Raw genomic sequence first — 24,220 nt, forward strand, 5'->3', positions numbered from 1 at the left:
TTCCTGTCTGTCTGAAGCAAGCTGGCGAGCTCCTTTCAGTATCGCTAGTCCTGGAATACAGAATTGAAGAGCAAATCTGTGGTACTAGGACTTATTATTTTAGTGATTCCCTTCTTTCAAAATTGTGTGTGCTTTTATACAGCTTTGCCACATCACTGACTGGTAGACTAAGATACACGCTTTCTCCATTTTTACTAATATGATAAAATTAGCCATTTGAAATTCAACTAAATAAGTTGTTTACAGATCATTATTGAGTGCTGATTGTATCCCAAAACGAACACTTACAAAAAGTAATTTAAGATTCAGCAATCCAAACACAAATATTCCTGGAACAGATGTCCCCAAACTCAGTCCCCAGACCACGAAAATTTTTATTTTATTTTCTAATGTTAACTTAATACTTCATTTGTTGGTACTTTTCGGCCCCAGTAGTTCAGAGGTCTGCAGAAATGAGTGGAAGCAAGCATTAACGACTCAACACTTGAAGAAAATAATTAAATTTCAACTTCTTTTCTGGCAAACACTATTTAATCAAATTTGTTAAAACAGATGTTTTCTAGCAGAAAACCAAGGAAGCACTCCTAAGAGGAATTTTTTTTAAAGTTGTCTTGGTTGCCAGATAAGTAAACGCTGTTTTTATAAGTTTTTCGTCTGGGTGAAGTAATAACTTTATCGTAAATCCGATCACTTCGGTATAATAACTATTGTATTGGAATTTTATGTTAATCCTCTATCATCTGGTGGCAGGAATATAATCTTTACCATTTGTAAAAATTGGGTGAGTTAATAAAGCATGCCTGGGATGTATCAAAAGTGATGACATTATAAATAAAAAGTTCAGTGATCATTCCTAGATGAAAGAAAAATGCAAACTAGAGAACATCAGAGCGAAAGCAAGCTGAAAAGGAAAGCTAACAAGGTTAGATTTAGGATCTGCTGAATGACAGATCCACATCTGAAGACCTTACTGCCTTAGTTTTGGTAGCTATGCACTTTACATTCATTTCAAAGAACAAAGAAGAAATGCTCAGAAAAGATTTAACAGCTTTTCCACGGAAGATGTCATGTCTTTCCTGTAAGGCCCGTGAAGCATTAACAGCTCTCCCAAGGCCCAGTGTGATCCTGCATGTCTCCACACAGGGCGCCATCCCTTGGGATGGATCTCCTCACTTTATGTTGACTTGCTAAGCTGAGTCAAGTTGGTTATGTCTTCCTTGTCAGCCAGACACCTTTCCAGCTTCATTCATCTACGCTAGGTGGTTCTACCCTGTGAGATACTGAATGACAGAACCTGTGTCATATTCATTTGTAATGCCAGCATCTGAACCACCATCAGGGACATGACACAGTAAACATATGCTAGATATTTTGGACAAATGCATCAAACTGAACTGAAAACATAGACCACAAACTCACTGGAAGTTGTGCCATTCCGTCCTCATTTTTGTGTCTGAGAATTCTCTCCAGTTAAATTTTTACTTGTTCCTTCAAAGTAGCAAACTAATGTTTTCCCTCTCTGTTTTCCTTAGTGGAGAACGGGGATCAGGAAAGTCTGAAGCCAGCAAACAAATCATAAGACACCTCACCTGCAGGGCTGGCCCTATCAGGGCTGTGCTGGACTCCAGATTCAAACATGTAAGTTTTTTGTCTGGGTTAGCAAATGTGTAAATGAAGATGTTGAGCCGATTGACATTTACAAATAAGGGAGAGGGCATCATAATAGACACAAGGGGGTCAAAATTTGTGGAAATAAAGAACAAAAAATTATTGATCTTAGGTGCAAATTAATATTGTTCAAGTGAACATTTATTTATTTTACATATTTAAAAATATTTTGTACGTACTTTCTTTTTGTATTTGCTCTGAATAGTTGGATCTAAGATGTGTAGCATAGGTAGATGTTGTTATTCACAAAGAAAGTGCACTTTGGGGCCGGGCCCAGTGGCTTATGCCTGTAATCCCAGCACTTTGGGAGGCCGAGGCGGGTGGATCACCTGACGTCAGCAGTTCGACACCAGGCTGGTCAACATGGTGAAAAACCCTCTTTACTAAAAACACGAAAATTACCCAGGTATGATGGTGGGCGCCTGTAATCCCAGCTACTTGGGAGACTGAGGCAGAAGAATTGCTTGAACCCGGGAGGCGGAGGTTGCAGTGAGCTGAGATCATGCCACTGCACTCCAGCTTGGGCGACAGAGCAAGACTCTGTCTCAAAATAAGTAAATAAGTAAATAAATAAATAAAGTACACTTTGGTGTGTTAGTACATTTTGGGGAGCTGGCCAGAAAAGAAATTATTGTGGGTGATCACTGAGGGCTGATAGTAAGTCTTCAGTGTATCTGAAAGGATCGGCAATAGTTAGCCTTAAAGACTTTGATGTGCAGGCCTTGCACCTTTGGGGGCAAAACAGATTGTAAATTATATTCAGAAACCCTTGCAGTGTTAACTGTCCTGTTACTTCATCTATCTAAAATATCACCATGATTCAAGGAGGAAGCAGAAAGACCCATTACCAGCTAAGATAAAGCTGAAAACATTCCACACAATAAAACTCAGAAATTTTACTCAAAGAGCCCACCACAGGTGCTTATCCATAGACTGATTCTCTTGTTTATACATAGTTCTAGCAAGTTTTGTTAAAAGGTTTGTTGAGACCATAGCAGGTGAGAAGAAGAAATTGAAGGGCCATGGAAGGAACAGCTAAGAGTGGGGGAACAGACAGAACACTTACCAATAACCAATCCAAAAGAACGGAACTCAACAGTCTGCCCTCTAGGGACGTCTACCTAGAGATGGAATCCTCCCCATTTCTTAATTTCTTTTGGAAGTTACTCCAGAGGCCTGGAGGTTCATGACGATTGTCCTAAGGTTGAAATAAAATAGTGATTTGGAGGATACTCCACCCCTGCTTATGCTGATGACCATGATCAGGGCCATGGGTACACCAGCAGCCGCCGCTCCTAATCTCCATCCTGCCACTCATTCTTAAGAGGCAGATCCACCTGTCCAACACACTCCTGGGCATGCCACAGTGCACTGCAAGACATGGCCAAAATTTAAGTCTGTCTGTCTTTATTTATTTATTGTTATTGTTATTTATTTGTTTTTGAGACAGTCTCTGCCACCCAGGCTGGAGTGCAGTGGCATGATCACCCCTCACTGCAGCCTTAACTTCCTGGACTCAAGCGGGCCTCCTGCCTCAGCCTCACAAGTAGCTGGGACTGTAGGCACATGTCCCTCACTCGGCTAATTTTTGTATTTTTTTGTGGAGATTGGGTCTCCCTGCATTTCTCAAGCTGGTCTGGAAATCCTGGGCTCAAGTGATCCACTTGCCTCAGCCTCCCAGAGTGCTGAGATTGCAGGTGTGAGCCACTGCACCTGACTGTCTCTCTGTTTCCAGCACATTCAGAATATCCTATTCCTCCTAGCTCTTTAGCCTGTCCCGTTTCCTTCAGGCCCACAGTCATTGCTGCTGCTGAGTCGTCTTCTCACGTGGCATCGTATTTGAGACTGTTCTAGGATGCTTCCTTTTTTTTAACATTCTTGGCCGTCTTCCAGGGCATGGCCATGGTTGGTAGCTCTGCTCCCCAGGGTCAGCGAGGGCCCAGGCCCTGTCGCCCCTCAGGCACTTTCTCCTGCTCAGAGGAAGGGAGCAGCAAGCCCCAGTGCAGGGAGTAGGCTCATCATGTGCAGAGGGGCTGCCTGTCTTCCCATCACAGTTATGGGCTTGAACTTAGTTGTATTGCCATCTAGTTAGGACTCATTGCTAACTAGGCAGCCCTGTAGTCAACTTTTTTTTTTTTTTTTTGAGATGGATTTTTGCTCTTGTTGCCCAGGCTGGAGTATAATGACGTGATCTCAACTCACTTCAACCTCCACCTCCTGGGTTCAAGAAATTCTCCTGCCTCAGCCTCCCGAGTAGCTGGGATTACAGGCATGCACCACCATGCCTAGCTAATTTTGTATTTTTAGTAGAGACAAGGATTTCTCCATGTTGGTCAGGTTGGTCCTGAACTCCCGACCTGAGGTAATCCACCTACCTCGTCCTTGCAAAGTTCTGGGATTACAAGCGTGAGCCACCGTGCCCAGCTGCATTCAACTTCAATTGGTAAATGGAGGAAGAGGAGAGTTGATGTTGGTGAACTGCCATCAGCCTGTATCACCACAGACTCCTTTGCTCAAAGCTCTTGAATGCTTCTCTGTTCACGATACATCAAGTCCAATAAATCATCGTGGCCCAGCATTCTTGTTTTTTTTTTTTTTTTTTTTTTTTTGAGACAGAGTTTCACTCATGTTACCCAGGCTGGAGTGCAATGGCGCGATCTCGGCTCACCGCAACCTCCGCCTCCTGGGTTCAGGCAATTCTCCTGCCTCAGCCTCCTGAGTAGCTGGGATTACAGGCACGCACCACCATGCCCAGCTAATTTTTTGTATTTTTAGTAGAGACGGGGTTTCACCATGTTGACCAGGATGGTCTCAATCTCTTGACCTCGTGATCCACCCGCCTCGGCCTCCCAAAGTGCTGGGATTACAGGCTTGAGCCACCGCGCCCGGCCCCAGCATTCTTTCTGGCAGTGTTATCCTTTGTTGTTGTTTTTATTTTGTTCTCTGGCCTTAGATCACTATATCCCCTTCCCTCTTCCGCTTTTGAGCGGGTCTCCCTCTCAGCCTGGCCCGTGCAGTCTCATTCATTTGCTTTCTCTTTCCACAAGCATCTGTTTATATAAAGTGACGGCCCAGCACCTGTGCCTCGAATTCAGAGATGCCATCTCAATATCATGGTTAGATCCCCATTTCCATGTGGGGAATAAATGAATACACAGATAAGTGTTGTGACAGTGTAAGAGAAACATTTAATTACCCCCAGTTTTCTAACTTAACTTCCTTAGTTAACTCTACATTATCAAATAAGTTTAATGTGGATAACCCCTTTGTATGTCATCAGGAGGCTGTACATGGCCTGTGCGTGTTTCCTTGTATGTGATTTATAGAGCCAACATCGATATTTTCTTCAATCTGTGTTACCTGTCCTGCTTTTGGGAATTTTCTGCGGCTCTTACTTTTGTTATAACCTTTTATTTTTAATTCAAGTGTAGGGAAGACACATTTGTTAAAAAAAAAAAAAAGTCCTCTTATCTCGCAGGTCAAGAGACCACTAAATGCATATATGAAAAATTGTGTTCAATTCCATATATACACTAACAGAACATGAGGTTTTCTATAATTGAATCAATATTCCCTGTATAACATTCAAGAAAATAATGTACATGTGTGCTGTACCATTTCCTTGACTGAAGAACTAATGCAAGTACACATGCTTGGCCGTGTTACAATCGTGTAAAGCTTTCTGCTGGTACTTGTTTCAAAGTGTGATGTTGATGCAGTGTGAAATTTTCACCGAGGAGCCTCTGAGGCTGACGTGTGTCTCACCGTACACATATTTACAGAAGGATACCTGCATTTCAGTCATAATTTTATATTTGAAAGTGCCTGATTATATCCACTAAAGACTGCTGCACTTGTATCATTTCCTAAATCAATGCCATCTAAAGGTTCAAAAGTTAAAAATACAGAAACATACTGTACAATGAATATTGTGCTATTTGTGTTTGTTTCTGTATCACTTGCTTTTTTATCCAGCTGCTACAGTGTAGAGTTATTTTTTACCATGCTGGTAGTTACTCAGCATGTTCTGGAAATTTATAGTATCTGATCCCTCATTTAGAAATGAACATGAATGATGTTTAATCAATAAATTAGTATTATTTTGCATATTTTTTACTTGTGAATTATAAGTAATTTTAAAATTCATTCTGCTCTAATAGATCTCTAAGCTTAGGTCTGATTCTGTAGACTTGTCTCTTTAAAAAGAATGCATAATTAATTAGTTTTTCAAATATCTATAATGTCATGTGTGTTCATTAATGATTAATTCATAACCATGTATTAAGCTCCTACTGTATTGAGCACCTGCATAATTCTACAGCAAGCTCAAAGTATTTTTTTTTAAATGGATTCTTACTGTCGCCCAGGCTGAAGTGCAGTGGCATGATCTCAGCTCACTGCAACCTCTGTCTCCCAGGTTCAAGCAATTCTCCTGCCGAAGCCTCTTGAGTAGCTGAGATTACAGGTGTGTGCCACCACACCTGACTAATTTTTGTATTTCTTTTAGTAGAGATGGGGTTTTACTATGTTGGCCAGGCTGGTTTCAAACTCCGGACCTCAGGTGATCTACCTGCATCGGCCTCCCAAAGTGCTGGGATTACAGGCTTGAGTCACTGCACCCAACTGCTCAAAATAATTTAACATTGAGAGTCAACTTGGGAAAATAGCATAACCTAGCTTCTTTGTTCAAATATGTTAATATATTGACCACTGACACTTAAGCGTTAGAGTATGTGTAAAACAACATGGTTCTAAAATAGCCTCAAGTTAACTAATAGAAATAACAGAAACTGATAACTTAATCATAAAGACAAGGAGCAATGGAACAATAGTTCTCCTCTAAGTTATAGACTAAAACAATCATCTATTAAAATGATCCTTTGGGAGATAGCAGCCTGCGTAATTTTTATAATGCATTCTCTATTACATGTAAGTTGGCTTTACGTTTTAGTTCAAATGAATACATTCTGAAGTACATTCCTTTGGATCAGGTAGATATAACCCTCCCAAATCAATTAGCATCTGGGAGTCCAGATTATAATATCAGTGCATATTTCAAGAAAAATGATTCTAGTTAACGTGTGTGTTTTATTCACTCCTCATGACAAATAAAATATGTCATAAATAAATGACTTAAAGTTTCATGAAAAAATATTTCCCAGGTTTGAGCATGGCTTAAATTCCATGTCTATGGTTTTATTGTTTCCCTTTAAATTATCCACATATCATTCAGTGTCTAAGATGGTCATGAAAATCATCAGCCATTGTATCTGTAAATCATCCAAGTGTGTGTACCAGAATTAAATGCAAGCATTGAATACATTTTTAAATTTACTGTGAATATAAAATTAGAGGGTTTGGTGAAATTAAGTATATTTAAAAGATGAACCAGTACAAGAAATTCTCACAATGTCATTGATGTGTTGTTGGAAACTGTGACCTTAAGCAAAACTATTTCCTGTCTGCTGTAAGAATGTAACTCTTGTTTATATCAATCAGTCTGTGATAACATTGGTTTCATTAGGAGATACATTGTTTCGCTTAAAGTAGAAGTTTCCAAGAATCTATTGATGATATTAAGTGAGCACTTCCTGTACTTTCTGAGTGAAGGGAAAATCTGATTAAGGAAATGAGTAGAAAAGAACATCCTTGAGCAGCCTGGATCTATGGAGCTATCTAGTAGAAGTTTTGAAGCTCAGGATAAGATGAAAGGGAAGTTCGCTAGTGGCCTTGAAAGGAGAGGACAATGAGCTGCTGGGTTTAGCCATATTTGCTTGTGGGACTCCACTCTGGAATGTCACACAGGCCAGCATGGGGAGTGCTGGCAGGCAGGACCAGGCATGCAGCAAGCACACAGACGGTACATTCCAACTGGGAGAGCCTGGTTCATTCTAACGGAGACAATTTTGCCTTGAATCCTAGGAAAATACTCATTGGAGGTCATTTGGATCAGCAGTTACCAAGTAATGTGTACAAAAAAATGATAGAGAAATAAAAGTCATTGCATTAGTCCATTCTTGTGCTGCTAAAATGATACTACCTGAGGCTAGGGAAGTTATAAAAAGAAATAAAAGGTGGTATAATTGAACTCACAGTTCCACATGGCTAGGGAAGGCTCAGGAAACTTACAATCATGGCAGGAGGTGAAGGAGAAAGAAGGAAGTCATGTCTTACATGATGGCAGGAGATTCAGCGTGCGTGGGGGAAACTGTCAGTTTTCAACCATGCATCTCATGAGAACGCCCTCACTATCTTGGAACAGCATGGGGAAAACTGCCCCATGATTCAGTCACCTTCCACCAGGTCTCTCCTTTCACGTGGGGATTACAATTTGACATGCAATTTGGGGGGACACAGAGCCAAACCACATCAGTCGGGATGTATTGGGGTGGTCTTCAGTGTAGAATTGTGCAGACCCTGAGGAGCAGATGAAGTGTTCCTTGTGGTTGACACCAATGGCATCATTGTCAAAATTAAAGATTGCCATCTCAGTGGAGTCTGGGCAGCAAGAGAACCCAGAATGAAAGGATTTGGGTGGAAACTGCGTTTTGTACCATCACAGCATGCAGCACTCACCCTGAAGGAGGTTTCAGGAGAAGAGAAAGAAGAAAGATTTAGTTGGTAACAACTAGAAAGTGAGAGTGTAGCACTGAGGTCCAGAAATGACGTTTGGTGATTAAATGCAGGTCAAACACTTATTCTTAAGAGGCATGACTGAAATATTTCTGTCAGTCTTACACCTCAGTTGGCCCATCTTAAAAGTCTACCTGAGCTCACATGTCTTTGTCATGTGCTTCAGGTGCACTTTACCTGCTGGGTAGATGGAAGATGGAACCCCATCACTACAGACATGGCTTTGTTCCCCCACACAATTCCAGAGCAGCTAAGAATGCTTAGGAAGGGCTGTTTTGTTTCTAATCCCTGCATTTGAATTTCAAACATTGGAAGCAGGGGATTTTCCATGGCCTTAAATTTATTGGAACAGAAAAGTCATGTTTTGGAAAGAAACTGCCTGGAACTTTCACCAACTCTGGCCCAAATGAATTTCAACTTTAGGAATGTTTGAATCCATGGAAATGACTTAAATAAGCATTTACTATGCAATAGCTTTAAGAGAGCAGAGGGATGGGCTGATATTGATTGAGATAATATTTTTTTATTGAGAATGCCACAAGGTTTTACTTTTAGAAAATACAGTAGATTAACTCATACCATAATAGTCCATAACTTATAGGGACATAAATTTATAGAAAAGAATACCATACATTATAAATAGTAAAAAAAAAAAAAAAAAAAAAAAGTCAGTGAAATTTGAATGAGTAAGTATTGAGGAGTATATATATTTAATTTTCTTCATTTATATTTTTATTTAAATTCTGTTACTGTGCAACATTGCCATCGTTGTTTTTGATATCAAGGTGAGCAGTGGAACAATGCTAGTTTTGTTTTGCACAGTATCTCTCTTAAAGACATTTATTTAGTGCCACCTATCGGCCAAGTGGCCAACTAAAGATTAAAAAAATGGTTATTTCATAGTTTATTTAGCATTTAATCTTATGGATGACAATGTACAAAGAAAGAATGCCGTGGAGTATTTACATTTTGTTAAATAGTTGTAGGTTTTATTTGTTTCGTGACTTACATGTCTTCATTGGTATTTCAGCAGTAATTGCTGCATAGTTCGGTGGTTAAGTGTGTGATTCTGAAGCCAGCTCACCTGGGTTCAACTCCCAGCTTCACTGTTGACAACCTCTCAGACTTGGCAAACTACTTATCTATTTCCTTTTTTTTTTTTTTTTTTTTTTTTTTGTAAAGCAGTGTGAAACCTACACTGGTTCTGGGAATTAACAGAGAACACACATGCACAGACATGTCTCATGTGAGAGCACTGCCTGGCACACAGTGAGCACAAGAAGAATGTTGTCTGTGACTATTAACAAGTCAAATTCACTGTTGTTATTTGTTGAATGTTTTCTCCGTGCCAGACATAAAGCTGAGTGCTCTACACAGCAGACATTGACAAACACTGAAGGAGTTATTTTTCCTGCATGAGAATTAAGGAAAATGAGGTTTGAGGAATTCAGAAGACCTGCTCAGTGTTACATAATTTCTCATTGGCTGTGCTGGGGTGTGGAGGTAACCCCTTCTCACTCCAAAGCACATGCATTTAACCTTTCCCTGTATTTCTTGCTTGGGGAACAAGCTATTAATTACCAGTAATGCCCCTTTTACCTAGAATAATCAAAACATCGCTTATCAGACACAACACCAAAATAACCAGAAGCAGAGTATTTTTAAAGATTATCCTATTTTATGACTTTTAAAATAATTATTTAATGTAATATTATTAATGTTTAAAATGTGCTATCATTATGCTCTTATTTTCACTGTATGTATATCACTACATATTTAATCTTAGGTTATAGGGAAAGAAATAAAAACTAAGAGTTACTAAGTATTATTTCAGGTTTTTTCAGAAAACGTTTCTGTCATCACTGCTATCAATTTACTTTTATCATCTTTAAAATTAGGTTATTATATACAGACCTAAAACATAAAGTTTTTATAAGGAATTAATGTATGTTTATCTCAAAAATTCAAACTTCAAACGCAGAAGTTTTAAATACTTCACTATTACCACAACTTATAGCATTTTTTATTTGTGGTTAGCACAAAATATTTTATAATAGTTCACAGTATAAAATACTTCCAGGTTGATTCAACGCCTTAATGTAGCAGATGCCAGGAAATTTATAAGTGGGATCAAAGTGGCTGGGTGCAGTGACTCACACCTGTAATCCCAGCACTTTGGGTGGCTGAGATGGGCGGATCACCTGAGATCAGGAGTTTGAGACCAGCTTGGCCAACATGGTGAAACCCCATCTCTACTAAAAATACAAAAATTAGCAACGTGGTGACATGCAGCTGTAATCCCAGCTTCTCTGGAGGCTGAGGCAGGAGAATTGCTTGACCCCCGGAGGCAGAGGTTGTAGTGAGCTGAGATCATGCCACTGCACCCCAGCTTGGGTGACAGAACAAGACTGTCTCAAAAAAAAAAAAAGTGGGATCAAAGCACTTAAAAAAAACAGAATAATGTTCTCAAAAAACGCTATTAGAAACAACAGGGAACAGGAAAACAAGCCAGTGTATCAATAAGGTGTTACTGTGCTCCCTCGTGTGGCTGACACAGAAATCGCATGGAACATGACTACTGAAAGACAATGCAGTGAACCCTGCAGATTTTCATACGTTTTGGAGAATTGCTTGGTCCCCATCACCTCCACAGGCAGAGTCATTTGATGGAGAAGCAGTGAATTTTATTCTACTGTTAATGCTTAAGGAAACAAGTCAGGGAGGAATTTCAGCTTCTAGGGTTGGTCTGGGGAGGTTTATCATAGCATTGCTAAGCCACAAACTTGGGGGTCTGCAGCAAAGCACAGGGCAGGCAGAAAAGGTGGCACAGCAGCTCCCCTGGGGGTCTCCCTGCTGCCCTGTGGGAGAGAGTGGTTGGTGGGAAAAAGCACGGCACAGAGGATGGCGGGGGTCAGGGTTGAAAAGAGTGTGCATGGGAAGTAAATAAGGATTCAAAGGAATGTTCAATGCCAATGTTTAAATACATTTATTATTGTAAAATAAATTCTGAATATTGCTTATATTAATTTGAATGCCTCCCTTCCAAAATTCAAACATGGCTGTTCTACTTAAGGTCGAAATCTCAATAACATTTGTTAAACTTGGGGCTGTGTATGAAGAGAATGCCTTTCCGTCTCTTATGTGCAGGGAGAGTGCAGTGTCATGAAGCAATCTATTATTACTTCATGAACGGCAGCCACAACTTGAGACATAGGATGCTAGTAGCTTGCATTTGATGAAAAAGCCTTAAAAATTCAATATGATATTAAATGAGCAGTGTAGAAACTTTCAGAGCAAGGAGTATTCCCTGCATCTTTGCTATTACTCCTCAATTTTATTTTTTTAAATGTGAGTAGTTCAGTAAAATGCTCTCCTCTCCTACAGGTCACGTGCATCTTAGAAGCCTTTGGACATGCCAAGACCACACTTAATGATTTGTCCAGTTGCTTCATCAAGTACTTTGAACTGCAGTTCTGTGAGAGGAAAAAACAGCTAACTGGAGGTAAGTGCAGCATTTGCAAACGTGGGTTTCTGGTGCTAATTCAGCACACGGCCACGTCGCACACAGCACACAGCGGAGGACGCCACGTATCAGTCAATGCTGGGGAGAGAAAACCTATTCTTCACCATTACTGTGTGTGTAAACATTTTAAGATACTTCTGGGAAGTTTTTATTAGATTAGAACAAGGATCAATACTCAGGCACTCAGTTGAGTGTGTGTGTGTGTGTGTGTGTGTGTGCGCGCGCGTGTACCTGGGATGTCAGGGTATAAGTGCTAAAGTTATTGTGAATTGAAACATATTCTCAAATGCAAGCTGGACCTTTTGAAGATGATTATTATATAAACTATATAACGAGGAACCAAACCCAAACCAAACATAACTGAAAGAGATCCTCCTTGCTGAACATAGAAACAAACTCAAATACTTTAATTGAATAAATAATACCTGAGTATTATATATAGTTTCTTCACACAACACACATTGAAATCTATTTCAAATAAAACTGAATCCATATATTTAAATGATTGAATTAAATCTAAACATCAAGAAATAATCACCAAACTAAACCCAGTTTCATATTTGATTTAAATATTTAATGTATATTTTATGAAAACTCCTTATTTCAAATTTCACTAATTTAAAATTCACCTAGGATTTTACATCTTTCCAATTAAAACATATTATTCATGCAAATTAATAATATAAATACAATTGTAGGTAGAATTTTTAATATACTTGAAGTAGTCAAAAGTTTTAAAAACTTTTGCAATAGCTGCCAGCACGTAAACATTTGTTGATTAATTATAAATGACTTCTGAAAGAGCTTAATTTTATTTTGCTTTTTAAAGTTACTCTATTTTCGCTTTAGGAAACAAAAGTTAGTTTTGACTATAATCTAGAAACAAAACATTGTATTTTGCAGAAAGTCTGTGTCAGAATCAGATTTCTACAAATGAAATGTGATAGATAACATGCATAAAAAGACTATGAAAAGAGGCTTTCAGATGCTGAAGTTACAGGGTTAATTTATGCAAAAGGAAAGTTATTTGTTCATTTGTTTTTGAAACTCATGGCTTAGAGTTCTGAAGGTCTGCCCTGTTATGAAGACCTTTCCAGCCTCAAGCTCTGGTTTTCAAGTCTTGGTTTCCTAGCACCTGGCTGCCCGCGCTCCTTCAAGGGAGAGACCCGGATTTCCTTCTCCAATACTGAGAGCAGTTATCCCCCTGAGCCTTTAGTGACTGGTGAGCTGTGGCGATGTTCTCTAAGAGGGTAGTACATTCTCCAAAAGTAGGAAGCGAAAACAGTTAAAGCTCCATGTTCCAGCCCCTTTGCCACTCAGACATGTGGCCCAAGGACAAGCATTGTGTCATCACTTGGGAGTTTGTTATAGATGCAGAATCTGAGGCCATACTCTGGATTGGTTGATGGAGACTGCAGTTTACAAGATTCCCAGGTGACTCCTGGGATCGTCAGTGCCTGAGAGTGCTGAGAGCTGAAAGCGGCCCCACGTGTGTTTATGCACAATTAGTTCAAGGAAGAAAAGCTCATCTGGGGTGTCACCAGCGTGACTTTTTCTTCTCAATTTCATGTTTCCTTCACCAAGAGGGAGAGAAAACAACTGGCTTCTGAAGGTGTTATTCATTACTAACTTTTTTTTTCTCTTTTTTTTCCTCATTCATTTTTCTGGATAGTTTAGAGGGTCCTTTTCTTTAGCAATGTTAATTTAGAAAATAATTATATATACATATTAAAAAGAACTGGAAAACTCTGTCATAAACACTGATTAATTGAGCCTTCTGTTAATCAACAATCTCCATGAACACGTGGTCACTCAAATCTTCAGCATGGTCAGCCCCACACGTGCCCCTCAGGCAGCTTGTCCTGGCAGCATTGAGACCCAGAGATGATACATATTCCTGATGATGGGCCTGGAGCCGTTGAGGGCCCTGAAAAGCCCTCTGAATCATTAGGGAGCTGTGACCGTAAATTCGATATAATTTCAGCCTTCTGTAGTTTCTTTTTCTCTTATGGAAATGGCAATCGGGGCGTTGATGACAGGTGTGCTCCACATTTCTCCACTTTCCACGTGGACTTTCTACTCATTCTGTTCTGCTAATTAACATCCTCAACTTAGTTCTTATCACTTATGTTTGTCTGTTTGATAGCTTCCTGCTGCGTTCTTTTAAAACTCTGGCCACATGATTTAGTGATCCTTTTTCATGTTTTTTATTGGAGAATAATACAACTGCTACAAAAGAAAGTAACAAAGCCAGTGCTGACTGAGATTGCATTCATAGAAGTCTGCCGCCTAGATCATCAACAGGGTAGGACCCACAGTGCCCTGAAGGGGCGAGACTGGGAGCTCACTTCTTTGTTTCCTGTTTTTAAGAAAAGAAATAAAAGGGACATGTTCAGTAAATGTTAATCAGAAGAGTGAAAGTTCCAATGTCATGTTTTTTAGAGTAAAGTTTTGACAAAACTAAAAATGTTTACACTGAAAAAGAAAAGGAATAGGACAAGTTTCTTCAGGTATCTCCTACTGAGACCGGGTTCCAGGACCAGGGAAGGCTCAGCTCCCTCCCCTGTGGGCTGTTTTCTTCCAGACTCTTGGTCCCTCACTCACCCAAGAGTGGGAGAGAGGACCCCACTGGGCATGGTGCACTCATAAGTAAATATCGGACCCCAAAGAGGTTTGCAGAAAGTGATTTATTTAGGCAGAGAGAGAAGAAAAGGAGAAAGAAATGGTTAGAGAGAAAAGCAGCTCCCACAAGGTTGTAGAAGGGGATCCAGATATGGAGTCCACCCCAATGTGGGGGACAGGGATTGTTAACCTGGGAGAAATTCCCACCGCATTCAATTTTTTCCGTCCTGTGAAAGGAGTTCCTTTAAACTTCCACTGGAGTGATTGATCTTTGATTTTTCTTCCCTCACTACCAGGTGGAAAGGGTGTTGAGTACAAAGATATATTAACCCTCCTATAAAGAGTGGGTTGATGTTTCCAAGAAGGAACATCTTCACTCAGTCATCAGAACCTGCCATGGAACATCCACATGGCTGCCACATGCTCTCTCTTGCCAACGCTGGCTCTGTATAAGCAAGAGAAGGGGAAGACACCAGCTGGACCGGATAATTTTAAAGATGCTGCCTAGTGCCCGGCATTGTTGAAGCGCTCTGTTAGCTGTGGATCTGATGTTCCCATGGCTCTCAGAATAACTTAATAACATGTACTTGTCTCCTGTGCCTGTAGCATAGAATGAGTGGGGTGGATATGAGAATGTGTTAGAGTATGTCAGTGTTCAAAGCTGCAGTAGCAAATGAACGCTAATATGGTGGCTGGAAACAACAGAAATTAAGGGCCTCATAGTTCTGGAGGTTAGAAGTCTAGAATTCAGGTGTCTGTAGAGGCACGAGCTCTTGACTTCTCTGGGGGGATCTTCCCTGCCCATTTCTAGCTCTGATGGTTGCTGGTGATCCTGAGTGCCCCTTGGCTTGGAGATGCATTTCTTTCTCCAGTCAGATGCATTGCTCCAGTCTCTGCCTCTATTGACCCACGAACTTCTTCCTGCGCCTCTGCTCTTCTCCAAAGGACGCTGTTCACATTGGATTAGGACACGTCCTACTCCACTATGGCCTTATTGTAACTTGAGTACAGTAGTTTCACCCTGATCTAAAGTTTTGCTTTCTATGGTTTCAGTTACCCAAGGTCAACTGTGGTCCAAAAATATTAAATAGAAAATTCCCAAAATAAACAGTCCCTAAGTTTTCAATTGCCTGTTATTTTGAGTAACGTGTTGAAATCTCATGCCCTCCAGTTCCATCCAGCCTGGGAAGTGAACCATCCCTTTGTTCGGTGGATCTGTGATGTTTACACGACCTGCCTGTTAGTCACTTAGAAGCTCTCTTAGTTATCAGATGGTGCCAGTTTCCTGGTGCTTGTGTTCAAGTAACCCTTATTTTACTCAATAATGTCCTCAGAGTGCAAGAGTGGTGAGGCTGGAAATTTGGATAGGCCAAAGAGAAACGGTAAAGTGCTTCCTTTTAGTGAAAAGGTGAAAATTCTCAACTTAATAGGGAAAGAAAACAACTTGTATGCTGAGGTTGCTAGGATCCACGGTAGGAGACAATCTTCTACCCCTGGAATTGTGAACAGGATATTGTTCTATTCCATTATTTAGTTATTCTGTTAATTTCTTGCTGTGTCTAATTTATAAATTAAAATTTCTAAGTGTGTATGTGTAGGAAAAACATCATGTATACAGGGTTTGGTACTATCCCCAGGTTCAGGAGTCCACTGGGGATCTAAGAACATATCCCCTCATGATGAGGGGTAACTATTATCTCTGCATTGGTGCTATTTCCAAAGAAGGTTGCATTCCAAGGTATTGGGGATTAAGACTTCAATATATACGTTTTGTAGGATACAGTCCATCCTGCAACAAAGAGTAACAGAGATCTATTGTGCGAATTTTTACTTTAAAATGATTTTCATTTTAAGAATGAATATGGGGCCAGGCACAGTAACTCACGCTTGTAATCCCAGCACTTTGGGAGGCCGAGGTGGGCAGATTGCAGGGTCAAGAAATCGAGACCATCCTGGCCAACACGGTGAAACCCTGTCTCTACTAAAAATACACACACAAAAAATTAGCCAGGCATGGTGGCACACGCCTGTGGTCCCAGCTACTTGGGAAGCTGAGGCGGAGGAATCGCTTGAACCCAGGAGGCAGAGGTTGCAGTGAGCCAAGATTGCACCACTGCACTCCAGCCTGGTGACAGAGCAAGACTCTGTCTTAAAAAAAAAAAAAAGAATAAATATCATCACTGCTCAAAAATATAGGCATTGAACACTTTAAGAAGCTATCAGTAAATGATACTTTTGTTATACATTAGTGATGCTTTTAAATCCATCTGTTGCCGAGACTCCTTTTATGAAAGAAAAATTAAAAACACATTAACTTAAACTACTTTACATACATTTTTAAAGAGAGCTGAATCATTCAAATCGGTCCCCTGTAAAAGCATTCGGAATTGTAAATGCTTACTAAAATAGTTAATCAAATTGGAATGGGGCTACTGTATCTCAAACCAGGTCAAATAAGTGTTGATTACAGATTGAGCTTGTACTTTAGGTAGACTGTTTTTCTTTACATTATCAGCATTTATGAAATAGTTGTTACCATCTTTTTGGACAGGGAGCATCATCCTACTAATTTGAAGGTTGATAGGTGCTGTTTCTTTCATTGTTACTATTATACTTTATTATTTATTTATTTATTTATTTATTTATTTGAGACAGAGTCTCGCTCTGTCTTCAAGTGTCAGGCTGGAGTGCAGTGGCATAATCTCGGCTCACTGCAACCTCTGCCTCCTGGGTTCAAGCAATTCTCCTGCCTCAGCCTCCTGAGTAGCTGGGACTTGTCAAATCTTTCATCAGAGATGTAACCACAAATCACAGTATAAAAAATATCAGGCTCAGTTTTATGAAACACCAACTATAAATAAGGAAGGATTATTTCTGGTTTGGGGGAAAATGTGATTTATAAATAACATTCTAGTCTGGCTTCTAACAGTATCTTCCCAATCCGATTATTTGTTTTAGAATATAGTTGTTTGGGTTCCCTGGTGTATGTGCACCCTCCCTCAGGATCGAGTGACTCATACAACATCCTACTGTCATCCCACAGACAGTTTATAAAAAGTTACTGTATAAATGAAAGGCAAACTTTGCCAACAATGACTTAGTTTTAGACATACAGTACCTTTTATTTGAGACTTGAGGTAATTTGCTAATATCATTGCCTGAATCTCTACCAATTTGTATTTTTCATCTGAGCATGCAAAGGGGTTTATGTTGTGTGGCATACAAGTCCATTTGTGACATTAATGGCGTATTCGTATATGTTTGTCAAAAAGTTATGGTCCTGAATACATATATATGTGTACATATGTCACCATATAAGTTATGGCTCTGAATACATATGTATATACATATGTGTATATATGTGACCATATAAGTTATGGTACTATAGGTATGTGTGTGTGTTTACAGATTATATGTAACAATATGCAATGAAGTATTTCATAGGGCTATATAGTTTTGTTCATTGTGAAAATAAAAGTTGGGGAAATAAACTTTCTTCTCTTTCAAGAAAGAAAAGTTCCTGCCCTTGTCCTTCCCATTGACTTCCAGAAACTTCCAACACCCACTCTTATCCTGTGGCACTTATCTCACTATGGGTACATGACCACTTAGGGCTTGTTCTTGGAAAAGGAATGACAGTTCTTTCTCTTCTGCACAAGATCATTCCCTGTCTTTTATGGGTATAAGTCTATAAAGTTTTCATTCACATTAGAGTGTATGCAGTTTTTTATGTAGTAGGCAAAACTGTCTCATGGAACATAGCCAGATAAAGTAGAATAATATAGTGGCTTCATTCTTATCAAATAATCACTTTATTGTTTTTCAATCTTCAAAATATGTGATAGTGATATTTTTAGTTAGCTCTTTCTTATTTTAATTTGCTCACAAGTCACCTGTTTCCTGGCAATGACAAGTTGTAAAACCATCTTCATGCAAGGCAGCTGGGCACGTGGAAAGGGCCTTCTAGATGGAATTGCAGGTTGGCCATCGGGTTGTCAACTCAGGTGAATGGGTGAATGTCACTGATCGCCTTTACCCAGCTTTAAAATTATGCAGACTCCACGGTCTCCTGTGTTCCCTTCAGCTACATTTCATTTAACTGGAAATAAACCACTTTCGAAGTTGACTATTTCTGGTATCATGATGGAACTATTAGTGGTTTAATCGGGCTGCCTCTGAAAAGGAGCCAGTGCCAATAAAGGGTGCCAAGCACATGGCCTCAGTGCATCTTCAGAAATCTGATTTGGTTGAGGGGCCTTGGGAGAGGAGCATAGGACCTGCCATGTCCCAAATCTCGCTTAGTAGCTACGTGTTCAAAACTGAGTCATTCTGCTTACCCAAGGTAAATTTTAGCTATTGACCAGATAATTTTATAAACAAGAACATGACCTCCTCTTCTGGAATATTCATTATGAAGAGAATTCTGTTCACCAAAATCAGATTGAAGGACTTTCAGAAGGTCACCATATTCCAGAAATACAGTATTTTATGGTCTCCTATGGCTACTGTGGGTTAGGGGATGGTTTCTTTTGATGATACTGTTTTTTTTCATACACTTTCCTCAAGAGCTTACTTGCAAAGGACTGGAAGACATTGAGAGTCCATCAGGCCATGCTTTTAACTGTGCCCAGAATGTGCAGAGGGCCAAATTCATCCCCATCAGCAATGCATTCAGCAAGCTCAAAAGGCAGATGTTTGCTTGATTATAAGCTCTGAGCTCCCTCTGTAGTCCTGACGAGCCACAAGGCCTGGGGTTGAGTCCTGGCTGGTTTATTTTGTGCCCGCTGGCCTTGGGCAGCTCACTGGATCTTCCATGCCTCATTTTCTCTTTCTGTCCAAGGGGGATAGCCATCATCTCACACTCTTAGAGTTCCCATGAATGCTCAGTACATTAACATAGCTCTTTAAATCACTCACTGCTTTCTTTTTCTTTCCCTTTTATTTCAAATCTTAGATTCTCCCTTTCCCAGAAATAAGTGGGAGGAACTCAAAAGAGAGGGAGGTCCAGAGTCCCCCTGAGGAATATGAAGAATATTTGTCTTTTGGTGTGTGTACCCTGAAGATATCCAAGTCTATTTAAGTTGAAATTGAAATTTACTAACAATAGAAAGCATCTAACAGTAAAAATATCCAGGCTATGTTTTCTATTTAGGAAATTTAAATCTCAGAGTTAACAAAAGCGAAATGGAAAATATATGAGGGCCTTTGCTTTGTGTTTTTTTTTTTTTCCAAATCCTGATGTTAGATAAATGAACTAGAGATATAATGAAAGGTGAATAATCATCTTTATTACCATCATCAAATAGTCTTAGAACTATATACTTAGCAGGACGTTCTTTTAAAAGATTTGAAGTGCTTTAGTTGTTCTTATGTGAAGAGCAGCATTATTTATTGCAAACAGTCTGGGCTTAGGAGACAAGACAGTTGGGTTTAAATGTGAAAAGACCTGCAACAGAATTTAAATGAGGCGATGGTAGAAAGACACTAGAATAGTGTCTGGTACACAGTAGGTGCTTTAAGAAGTAGTGCCTTCATCCCAGAGTCCAGAGGAATCTTGGGACTTTTGTGTCTTTACTTCTTCGTATTAGGGAGAGGGGAAATGAGGCCTAGAGGGATGCAGGGATTGGCAATGTCAGACTGAGGGGTAGGATCCATCCATTTGACTCCTCCGGAAGGCGCTTTCACTTAGCTTGTACCACCAGCGTGACCAGCACCCTGACCGTGAATAATGAGATGGAAAGAAATGCATAGTTACGAAAGAGAAAATATTTGGCTATTGTAATTAATTGATAATACGCTTTTGGTGATTACTAATTGGAGGCATGACAATACTTTCCGGGAACAGGCCCTAAGTGGTCATGTACTCATAACGAGATGGGTGTGACAGGGTGAGAGTGGGTGTTGGAAGTTTCTGGAAGTCAATGGGAAGAACAAGGGCAGGAATTTTTATTTCCTGAGAGGGAAGTTTATTGCCCCCAATTTTTTTCATAATGAACAAAAGCTATATAGCCCTATGAAATACTTTATTGCATATTATGTTACATATAATCTATAAACATATATATTTTTTCAGCAACAAAACTTTTGGAACACATATATGAATATGTGGACACTTGTAGAGAATTGCAAGTATGTTTCTAGTCAAAAGTATTTCTGACATAAAAGAGCTTTTAAAACACAGAAGTCTTGAGAAGGTAAGAGCTCAGGCAGTAGAATGTTTCTTTCTATGTGCGAACACTTACATGAATGTGTCCTGAAACCTTTTTCACTTAGAAACCCATCATATTCCTTCCATTTTTATGGTTTCATTTCAGACACAATGAAAAGGTCTGAATTTCTCCGTTTGAAAGAATATTAGAGTCTCATGGCAATTTGAATTTTGGGCTGTTTTGTGTTTGCCTCCATCTAAAAGCTCACTCAAGATATATACATATTTTGAGACCCTGCTGATCAGAATTCTGCTAATCCACAGCAATTTTATTCACTGCTGGAGATGAGCTAACCAGGTTGATTAATAATTACAGTGTTTTAGAATTTAGATGAAATGTATTGAAGAGACTCCATGTTGTGGGATTTGATTAGTTTTGAAAACTGCTTCAAGCAGAACTTGCATATTGGCTGGGATAAGTAGGGCTTAGCCAACCCTTTCTCCAAGAACGGTAGCATGATGACTGTTCCCTTCTCCCTTCCCACCTGATACTTCATGCTTAGAGACTAGGAAGAGAAGGAAGATTATCATGGCAGGTTTATTTAAAATGTCTTTAGATTTTTAAAAAGTATCCTCTTGATTAGTAAATTAATTCAAGACTAATATTATGAATATTAAACAGAAAATGTTTTCAGCAAAGAATTTAAGGAGGAAAATCACATTTAAAACTTAACTTGAAATTGCCACCTGATTGATTCTTGTGGAGACAGGTTCACACGCACCCACGTACACCTGCTCACCCACTGAGGTTTGTTACTAGTTCAGGGCTTGACACCACCCCCGGGTCCAATTTTACCATCACCTTTGGGCTTTACTGTTACCAATAAATGGGATATTTTAAAAGATCTTTTATTTATGCAGTCCTGGCAGCTTTTCCCAAAGTTGTCTCATTAGACAACTTTTCTCACTTAGAGATATTAATTTTGAAATTTTTAAAATCTCCAGTAAGAATTCTGATTAGCTAAACTGGCCACTTACTAAATGCATGGGAAAGCACTGTGAATAGCGGTTCCAGTTGTTCGAGCAGATTCGCTGTATAAAATTAAACTGGGAGACATCACATTTTTGCTTTTAGTGGCTGGACTTTAGAATAATTCTTAGCAGATTCATTACATGAGATATTTAAAAAGTTCAAATGCAGGAGATAATTATATCTGTTTGCTTTTCTAAGAACTGCCATTCATTATCACCCCTCATCCAAATAACATTGATAATAGATTCTTACTTCAAAGAGGAAAACTATAATAATTCACATTTGCATTTAAAATTGAAATACAGGTCTGGTGTGTTGGCTCACTCCTATAATCCCAGCACTTTGGGAGGCCAATGTGGGCAGATCATGCAAGGTCAGGAGTTTGTGACCAGCCTGGCCAATATAGCAAACCCCTGTCTCTACTAAAAATACAAAAATTAGCTGGGCATGGTGACATGCACCTGACCACACCTACTCAGGAGGCTGAGGCAGGAGAATCTCTTGAACTGGGGAGGCAGAGGTTACAGTGAGCCAAGATCACACCACTGCACTCCAGCCTGGGCAATAGAGCGAGACTGTGTCTCAACAAATAAAAAAATAAATAAAAATAAAATTGAAATACATAATCTGAATATTCATAATGATAAAAATAAACCTATATTCACTTTTTAAAATGTTCCAGAAACAATGAAATTTGCAGCATGCCAAAAATACAGTCATAATTTTGACCAACACTAGCTTCTGAATTGCTGATCTTAATCTGTAAAGCAAAATTGAGGTTGTGATTCCAATATTGCAGTTTTTGGCACTTTTTTAAATTTTGTAAAATTTTGAAAACATAGGACTAAAGAAGCATTAGATAGTAGTCCTGTTACCACGCATGTGTGATCACAATAAAAGAAGATGTCTAAACACTGTTCACATTGGGCATGTATTACTTTACGGAAACTTCATCTACCTCATCCTAAAACACATTCTGTATGTTAAACTATATCTATGTGAATTCAGATTGCATTTTCCTTTGCTGCAGTAGCTTTCTTCCAGTGTTTCTGGCAGTGGGAGACCATGGTCTATCTCCCTGGGGCTTAATAGTGTGGTCATATATAATTCTGATCCAGTTGCTGGGAATGCTTGTCAGTACAGTGTATGTTACTATCTACCATATCAACATGGCCAAGACTCAAACAGTGAGACATTAATGAGGAAAATTCCAAAGCTTATTTCAAAGCCTTTGTTACAGGCAAGAGCAAATCTTGTTTCAGATTGTATTTATGCACCAAGTTCTTTGTTGGATTTGGGACAAGGAAGGATGTCCCCTTAAACTATGTCTTTTCAGCATCATATTGAAAGTCCTAGCTAATGCAATAAGACAATACAATAAAATGTAAAGAGATGGGAAAGGGAGAAATCAACAGTCCTTGTATCTCTTGTAATTAATTAATATGCGTTAATTTATGGAAACGAAATGAATACTGCCATTTAACAGAATCACTTTTCTTTTCCCAACCAGCCAGAATTTATACGTATTTGCTAGAAAAATCCAGACTTGTTTCACAACCTCTTGGCCAGAGCAACTTTCTCATTTTCTACTTGTTGATGGATGGGTTATCTGCTGAAGAGAAATATGGACTTCATCTTAATAATTTATGTGCACACCGGTGAGTGACAAAGTATTTTGTATCTAAAAGCCATGCCTTCAAATTGGGATTGCAGTTTGGTAGTCTTAAATTATCTTCTTACTTTCCAGAGACAAAATAATGGTGAGTAAAAGATAACTGTTGGATACTGTTGGGTTGAAACTACCCACCTAATAATGTTCTGTTTATTAAATGCTTGGGTGAAGTTGTATGTGTGTGAACACACATATTTCTGTTTTACTAGTTTTTAGATCAGAAAAGAAATTGAGCATATGTAAAGTCCTGTATTCCTTTTAAGTATTTGACTATAACATTACTTAAGCATTCCTAACCCATGGCATTGTTTTGAGATAATGGGCAATATGATTTGAGCAAGTGTGAGTATTCATTGGTGTCAGATGAAGTTATATCATGGATTAAGATGCACAGCACACATAAGCTGAGGGGCTGATTCCTTTTATTGGAGGAAGAAAGCACTTGTGTTAATAGTAGGATGTCTTGGTCACAGGAGATCGATGGGAGTGACAGGCCATGTAGACAGTGAGTGAAGAATGTTTTCTCAATGTGTGCGCTTCTACTAATGGCCTGGTTTAGTGTGTCTCTGCCACAGGGATTGGTCCAGGTTGGCAGTAGGATGAGACAAAGAAACAATATGGGAAATGAACCCCATTCAGAAGAGAAGTTGGTGGGAGAAGAGAGCAGGAGAGAAATGGATCCTGATCCAAACTCAATTCAGTGGCAGGGGTGTGGGAACTAGGCTCTGAGGGACATGTGGACTGGCTTCAGATACCTGCTGACACCTTATTTATAGTTTTGGGGTGTTTATTATTAGATCTCGAGGAATGGTGTGAGTTTGTACAATTTTAGGAGAACTTTTGTGACAGAAACTAAAGGATGCTATAGGAGAAAACCACACACACACACACACACACACACACACACACACACACACACAC

At 39.4% G+C, this 24,220-nt stretch overlaps 1 protein-coding gene across 1 annotated transcript in view; it reads left to right on the forward strand.

The window, feature by feature from the left end:
- The window catches only part of MYO16 (myosin XVI), a 563,966-nt gene that overhangs the window by 246,811 nt on the left and 292,935 nt on the right, over positions 1-24,220 (forward strand). Inside the window, exons 14-16 of the mRNA XM_032246200.1 lie at positions 1,533-1,638; positions 11,686-11,803; positions 23,138-23,285. Coding sequence (XP_032102091.1) covers positions 1,533-1,638; positions 11,686-11,803; positions 23,138-23,285 — 372 coding nt within the window. The remainder of the gene's footprint in view (positions 1-1,532; positions 1,639-11,685; positions 11,804-23,137; positions 23,286-24,220) is intronic.

This window comes from Sapajus apella, unplaced genomic scaffold (genome assembly GCF_009761245.1).
Source record: "Sapajus apella isolate SASKATOON/1434 unplaced genomic scaffold, GSC_monkey_1.0 scaffold60, whole genome shotgun sequence".
NCBI classification, from domain to species: Eukaryota; Metazoa; Chordata; class Mammalia; order Primates; family Cebidae; genus Sapajus; species Sapajus apella.